The sequence below is a fragment of the Antrostomus carolinensis genome, unplaced genomic scaffold (assembly GCF_000700745.2).
Source record: "Antrostomus carolinensis isolate BGI_N321 unplaced genomic scaffold, ASM70074v2 scaffold4535, whole genome shotgun sequence".
NCBI lineage: Eukaryota > Metazoa > Chordata > Aves > Caprimulgiformes > Caprimulgidae > Antrostomus > Antrostomus carolinensis.
In genome coordinates, this window is record NW_010317021.1 from 2096 (window position 1) to 9597 (window position 7502).

Consider the following 7502-nt stretch of genomic DNA (forward strand, 5'->3'; position numbering starts at 1 on the left):
AATGACAGCCTAGCGTGGCTGGAGGAGGTGAGGCAGATCAGAGTGACACAGCTTTGGGGTTAGTGCACAGGGTTGTTTTTAGGGCAGCAGTTTGTGTCCAGGGCAGGCAGAAGATACAGGGATCCTTACGGGTTTAGTGGAAGAGCACTGAGGGTTGTGTGGGCTTGGGAGACTGTAGGTTGAAGACACACTCAAGTCCTTTGTAGTCTGGTGCTTCTAGGGCAAATCCCCTCCAGCAGACATCTAATTCCTTATTGCTTTGGGCTCCAGGTGTCCCCACCCTGTGACGTTTGCAGGGATGCTGGAGATGGGGGTGTCCTACCTACCGGTCAACGGGAACTGGAAGAGGTACCTGGACGATGCTCAGGGTATCTACGAGGAGCTGCAAAAGGAGATGAAGAAGTCCTTGATGAACCTGGCCAACGATGCCTGCCAGCTGCTGCACGAGGACAGGTAACCATGGGCTGGGGGTGCTGGTAGGAGACCAGATGCTGGGTGGTCCATGGGGCAATGTGGATGGGAGCAAAGCTGTGGTGTGACAACAGTGTATTGGCAGGTACAAGGATGACCCCTGGCTCTGGGATCTTGAGTGGGACACGCAGGAATTTAAGCAGAAGAAGAATCCAGGGAAGAAAAAGAAGAAGAAGGATCAGGATGAGAACAGCAAAGCCTCTGTTGCGGCGGCTGGCACAGATGGGTCCATGCAGGAGTGGCCGGAAGGTGAGAGCAGGTGGTCCCTGGGGATGAGGGACACTCAAGGAAAACTCAAGGGATGCCTTCCCATGGGTCCCCAGATGAGGGACATGGTTTGTTGGTGCTGGCAGGGCAGAGCATCACTGACCTGTGTCCCCATGCTGGGACACATGGTGGGGGACTGGTTCAAGGTCCCCATGCCTGGTGGGGTGGCACAGAGGGCTCTTTGCCAACCAGTCTTCCTTGCCCCACCAGACCCTGGTCCCCCCAGTGAGGATGAGGAGCTGAAAGCCACTGCAAGCCAGGTCTGTCTGGAGCGTCTGAAGGAGACGGTTGTGCTGCAACCCAAGAGACTCCAGCACCTGCCAGGCCACCCGGGGTGAGTTGGGGACCTTGGGTGTCCCCAGGGCTTGCCCTGCACTCTCTGACCCATCCCTGCTGCTCCCCAGCTGGTACCGCAAGCTGTGCCCACGCCTGGAGGAGGCGGGGTGGGTGCCAGGACCCAGCCTCATCAGCCTGCAGATGAGGGTGACCCCGAAGCTGATGCGCCTGGCCTGGGATGGCTTCCCGCTCCATTACTCGGAGAAGCACGGCTGGGGCTACCTGGTGCCGGGGCGGCAGGACAATTTGAAGACAGCCCCCTCAGAGGCAGAGGGCCCTCCCTGCCCACACAGGTGAGGGGGATGTAGGTGGGGCATGCCCCGTGGAGGGGTTTGGGAGCTCCCTGAGACCCTGTCCAGGTGCTGCCCTGGAGCTTTGGGCCCCCGTTGTGGGTGCGTGAGCCCTGTCCTCTCCCTGCCAGGGTGATCGAGCACCTGTACAGGCAGCACTGCCTGGAGAAAGGCAAGGAGCAGCCCCCAGTGCTGGAAGCTGCCATAGAGGATGAGCTGCTGGTGATGGATGGCAGCACGATGTGGCGGCAGGTGAGGGAAGGGATGGAGGGTCTCTTGGTGGGAGGGAGAGGTGGCACTGGGTTTCTTCCCATGTGTATGTGAAAACCAGCCCTGTGTCTGGCTCCAGGGGCTGGAAGTAAAAAAATTTCCCTTAATAAGTGTTAAATCACTGGAAAATTGGTGTTTGACCCGGCTTCCCCCATGGTCCCTCTCTACTGCAGGCGGAGGAGCTGGACCAGCTGGAGGTGGATGCGGAGGAGAAAATGAGCACAGCAGACCAGAGCCTGGTCCAGGTAAAGGGGGTTTCCTGTGGGATGAGGTGGTGGATTAGTCCCTCTTTCCTTGGTTTCCCCCTCCCTGGGAGTTCCCAACATCACATCTCTGGTTGCAGGGGGAGATGGGTGAGCTGTGCAGGCTGGTGGAGGCGAGGAGCCAGCCCTTGTTCCACCACGGCAATGGTCCCTACAACGACGTCAACATCCCCGGGTGCTGGTTCTTCAAGCTGCCTCACAAGGTAAGTTGGGTGCTCATGGGGCTCTTCCCAAGGGCTGTGTCACCCTGCCTGGCCACCCTGCATCCCAACCTCTCTGGTCCCTTGCCTGTCACCCCACTCCTGGGACCCCCATGATCTTGTCCCGTGGGATAGGGCAGTGGAAATGCATCTCTGTAGCTGGGACAGGAGGACGGGCAGAGCTTTCCTGATACCGAGCAGCGGCACTCTGAGCCCTGGCACCTTTTTTGCTGCTAAAGGATGGGAACGATAACAATGTGGGAAGCCCTTTTGCCAAGGATTTCCTGCCCCGGATGGAGGACGGCACCCTGCGAGCTGCCGTGGGCCGCGTCCATGGGACCAGAGCCCTCGAGATTAACAAAATGATCTCGTTTTGGAGGAACGCTCACAAACGGATCAGGTGAGTGACCACCTTTAGCTGAATTGTGACATCCCTGCAGGTGGGCAGAGGCTGGGGGAGGTCACGCAGAACACGAGGGGCTCAGCATCTCACCTGCCGTGTTTGTCCCCCAGTTCCCAGATGGTGGTGTGGCTGAAGAAGGGGGAGCTGCCTCGCGTGATAACCAGGTACAGGGAGGAACAGACCCAGCTGGGACCATGGTGCCCTCTGCACCGCTCCACGAGGGCTCTCAGAGGACGATGCTCACCCTCACCTCTGTCCCAGGCACCCCGACTATAACGAGGAGGATGATTACGGAGCCATCCTACCGCAGGTGGTGACCGCGGGCACCATCACCCGCCGGGCAGTGGAGCCCACGTGGCTGACAGCCAGCAATGCCCGGGTATGGCCATGTTCAGGGCCTTGGGAGGGTGTTTTGAGGCACCTTCTGTGTGCTTTGGACTGGTGGGAGCAGCTGGGATTGGAACTAGGAGTTGGGGCTGGATGCTGGGGTTTGAGGGGGTAGGGCTGGTGCTGGTCCTTCCCTTGCTGATGTGCTTGGACTCTGGGAGAGGGGAATGAGTCAGCAGAGGCTCCTGAGCTTCAGAGTTTGGTGAAAAGAGACAAAAACACTGAAGCACTTGTTTCTTTCCTTTCCTAAGCTCCCTTTCTTCCCCGCCGGAGGAGCCTGGGGGGAGTAACCAAGTGATCGATACGCCGTGCGTGCGTTAAACCCATTTTATTTGGGTTTTTTGCTGCTGAGGAGGAGAGGGAGGTGCAGGGCTTGTGCTGAGCTGGGTGTCATGTCCCACAGGCTGACCGGGTGGGCAGCGAGCTCAAAGCCATGGTCCAGGTGCCACCTGGCTACTCCTTGGTGGGTGCAGATGTGGATTCCCAGGAACTCTGGATAGCTGCCATCCTCGGCGAGGCACACTTCACCGGCATGCACGGTGAGCCGGGGCTGTCCCACAGGGTGTGAGTTTGCTGGTCAGTGGGGTGACCCCCTTGAGCCTGGTCCCGCTTGGTGTCCAACCCCTGCTCCCCTCCTGGCAGGCTGCACAGCCTTTGGCTGGATGACTCTGCAGGGGAAGAAGAGCAACGGGACAGACCTGCACAGCAAGACGGCCACCACGGTGGGCATCAGCCGGGAGCACGCCAAGGTCTTCAACTATGGACGCATCTACGGGGCCGGGCAGCCCTTTGCCGAGCGGCTGCTGATGCAGTTCAACCATCGGCTGACACAGCAGCAGGCACGGGAGAAGGCTCAGCAGATGTACATGGTCACCAAGGGTGTCCGGAGGTGGGTGCTGACTGGGGAGGCAGAGGGTGAGTGGGGATGGGGATGGCTGCGGTGTCCCATGGGACCTGGGTGTGGATCGCTCTCTCCTCCAGGTTTCGTCTCTCTGAGGATGGGGAGTGGCTGGTGAAGGAGTTGAACTTGGCTATGGACAGGGCAGAGGATGGATCAGTGTCAGCCCAGGATGTCCAGCGCCTCCAGAGAGAAGCCACGAGAAGGTGAGATGCTCCAACACTGTGTGGCTCTGGTGGCATTAGGGTGTGAGGCAGAGGGAGCTGCAGCCCTGCGGGCAGATAAGGGAGACAGGGCTGGATGGTCCTGAGTCCATCTGCTCTGGGGACTCCCAGTCTCTCCCAGTGAGTAGTTACCAGCAGGAGGCTGCAGGGGCTGATCCAACTGCCCCAAACTATTTGAGGCTGTAAAATGGGGCTCACAGCCTCGTCCCACGCTTCCAGTAAACCTTCCCTCTGCCCCACCAGGTCCCGGAGGAAGAAGAAGTGGAACGTGGTGGAGAACCGAGTGTGGGCTGGAGGCACTGAGTCCGAAATGTTCAACAAGCTGGAGAGCATTGCCTTATCCCCCTCTCCGCAGACCCCGGTGCTGGGCTGTCACATCAGCAGGGCCCTGGAGCCTGCCGTGGCCCAGGGGGAGGTACGGATGGGGCTCTGTGCTGCTGAGCTCTCGGCTTTGCTTGTCTTCTCCAAAATGACAACCTTAAGTTCAGCTCTTCTTAGATGGTAGAAAGCCAATATGCTCTTAGAGCCATGAAGAAAGCCACTGCCCTGTTCTTTATCTGCATGCTATCAAGAAAACCAAACAACCCTGAACTTAACAGGCTTGTCCCAGGAGCTCTCCTCTATTGGTACCAGGCCCTGGACCCCAGTGCTCTCCTACTATCTGTCTGTGTTTCCTTCCACCAGTTTCTGACCAGCAGAGTGAACTGGGTGGTGCAGAGCTCTGCTGTCGACTACCTGCACCTCATGCTGGTTGCCATGAAGTGGCTCTTCGAGGAGTTTGACATCAACGGGCGCTTCTGCATCAGCATCCATGATGAGGTGCGGTACCTGGTCCAGCAGCAGGATCGGTACCGGGCAGCCCTGGCCCTGCAGATCACCAACCTCCTCACGCGGTGAGATGTGACGGCTGTGGTGTCTCCTGGGGATGGTTACCAGTGCCTCTGGGTTGGGACAGGGCCAGCCCAAGGGACTGGGTTGACCGCAAAGGGGTTAGCTTTGCCCACAGTGAGCTGGTGCAGGGCAGTTTTCTTCTGCTTGAGGGAAGGAGGCAGTGCTGGGGGTTGTGGTTCCTTCATGTGGTTCCTTCCACTTGGGTGGCTGTAAGTGGAGCTCAGCTTCAATTTCCAGGGATAATCTGCTGGCAAGAGGGTGATGTTGTCAGCTTTTGGCTCTTGCAGTGCTGGGACGTGAACGTGTTGTCTCCTGCTCCCTTCAGATCTGCAGCCACTGTGCAGCAGCAATGGGAGCCTGAAACTGTCCCCATCCCTCATCGTCCCCCATCCCTCAGGGGACAGGAATGGGCACAGCTTGTTGTCTGTGCTGTTGCTCCTTCTGCAGCGTGGGGTGTTCCTGCTGCCTCCCTGCCCTGTGCAAGGTTAAGCTCAGCCCGGAAAGCTCCTGACCTCAAAGGGCTCCTTTTGGTCTGGCTCTGGCAGAGCCAGCTTTGCCACATCCCCTTCCTGGTGCTGTTGGTGACATGGGAGCTGGCCCAAGCCAAGCAGTTTTCTCCAATACAGCAGCCAGCCTGTCCGTGCCCATGCAGCAGGCACAGTGGGGGCAGAATCCCCCATGTTTGTGCCTTTGTGCTGGCTCCTGCGAGCACAGGGCTTCCAGCTGGGAAAATCCAGCATCTGCTCAGCCTGGGAGGATGAGCCAGCAGTGAAGGGCTGGGTCCTTCCTTTCTTTGAGGAAGCTCAATGTACCATTACTCTGTTCCTCCCATGTCCCCGTTAGCAATACTCGACCCTCCTGGTAGGTATTTAAGCACCTTGTCTTCCAGCTGCTGAGTGATGTGGGTGCAGACTAACCTGGGTAACTCATTAGCAATGGCTGGCTGATGTTTTGTGAAGCTGTGCCAAAGCTAAGGGTGATGTGTAGCACAGTCCTCCCGGTCTCTTGTTCTTCCAGGTGCATGTTTGCCTACAAACTGGGCCTCCAGGATCTGCCACAGTCAGTGGCTTTCTTCAGCGCAGTGGATGTTGACCAGTGCTTAAGGAAAGAGGTGACCATGAACTGCGTGACACCATCAAATCCAACTGGCATGGAGAAGAAATATGGCATCCCTGAAGGTGAGCGGTGTCCATGCAAGCTAACCCCCCCATCATCCCTTCTGCACAAACCTCTCCAGTTTAGGCAGAGCCACTATTCCCTCAGGGCTCCTCTGTACCCCACGGGCACCTCCTGAACCTCTGGCTTCCTGACCCATCCTCTGCCCCACAGGGCAACGGCCACCCTGGTGCCAGCCCCCTCTGCCCCTCTTTCTTTTCACAGTCCCCCAACAGTTTGTGCTCCTGCTTCCAAATATTTCTGATAGCGAGGAGCTGGGCCTGGCTCTGTTATCCCACACACGTGCTGGCTTTGTGCCCCTCAAGGAGAGAGGAGAGCTCCTGGGCACGTGTAACACAGCCCAGGGTTGAATTGTTCCTTCTCTGAAATGAGGTGTCTCAACAACCTTGTGTTATTTTGCCCTCCTCACCCAAACTTTTCCAGCCTTTGGTGCTTTCTCTCTATTCCCCACTCCCCCTTAGCTCAGCACAGCTCTGTTCAGAGCAATCTCCTGGCACTGATCTGTTCTTCCCCAACAATTCCAAGGCCTACAGTCAACATAACCCTTTAACTGCTGCAAGCAAACATTTAACTCTTGGCTGGGAGCCACTTTAAACAGCTCCTCCTTGATGTGCAGCAGTGTTTTCCCAATAAGGAGAAGAACCTGCCCTCAGCTTTGTTCTCTCAGTCACTGAATACATCAGCTGCTCCCCCCTTTGGTAACCTTTATTAGGAGTCCTACAGGCAAAGGGTGCTTTTAGAAACAAGATTTATGTCCTAGAGGCAAAAAAGGGCACTTAAGAACAAGGCAAATTAAACAAGTGCATTGCATCAAGGTAAGCAAAAACATAACAGCAAAAGCAGCATTGCCAGAGGAAGCTGTCACCTCTCTGCTGCTCAGGAGCCACACATAGCAACAAGCTTCAGCTCCAAGGCAGAACAGCTCGTGGTTCCAGCTTCCTCCTGGTGCTGGTTCACACCACCACACAAAATAGAAGTTTGAATAAATTTAGGACTTTTTTGTGCTACATGCTCTGAACTAAAGCAAATTGTGACCGTCACTCTCTCATGTTACACAGTCTCTGGGTGTACTGCAGCATGCAGGGAACTGAGTGTCCCATTGTCTTCCAGGAGAAGCACTGGATATATATCAGCTAATTGAAATAACCAAAGGTTCGCTGGAGAAGAAGTGATGACGCTAGAGTGCCAGAATGACAAATGTCCAGAGAGCATGCCAGAGTCTGGCTGTCCTTTCAGAAGCAGATCTTTTGGCAGGGACTGATCCTGGTCGCTCTGTTTCCTTTTTGCTGTAAGAAGGGATGTTCCTGGAGAAGAAGATTTTGATAGCAGCACATTCAAATAGCAAAGGCACTTTGGAAGGCAGCAGCCACCTGTAAAACCTGAGACAGTGGCCCAAGTCTCTGCTTGCACACCCATGGGCACAAAG

At 56.6% G+C, this 7502-nt stretch overlaps 1 protein-coding gene across 1 annotated transcript in view; it reads left to right on the top strand.

Annotated features, from left to right (window-relative positions):
- POLG (DNA polymerase gamma, catalytic subunit) overlaps positions 1-7248 on the top strand; it is a gene marked incomplete at its 5' end in the record, with an annotated part of 9025 nt that extends 1777 nt beyond the window's left edge. The window contains 17 exon segments of the mRNA XM_010168435.1: positions 271-453; positions 557-720; positions 949-1072; positions 1143-1367; positions 1496-1616; positions 1808-1879; positions 1978-2100; positions 2337-2497; positions 2611-2664; positions 2762-2879; positions 3291-3426; positions 3530-3776; positions 3869-3991; positions 4253-4424; positions 4694-4902; positions 5918-6078; positions 7187-7248. Coding sequence (XP_010166737.1) covers positions 271-453; positions 557-720; positions 949-1072; positions 1143-1367; positions 1496-1616; positions 1808-1879; positions 1978-2100; positions 2337-2497; positions 2611-2664; positions 2762-2879; positions 3291-3426; positions 3530-3776; positions 3869-3991; positions 4253-4424; positions 4694-4902; positions 5918-6078; positions 7187-7248 — 2455 coding nt within the window.
- Positions 7249-7502: the final 254 nt, after the last annotated feature.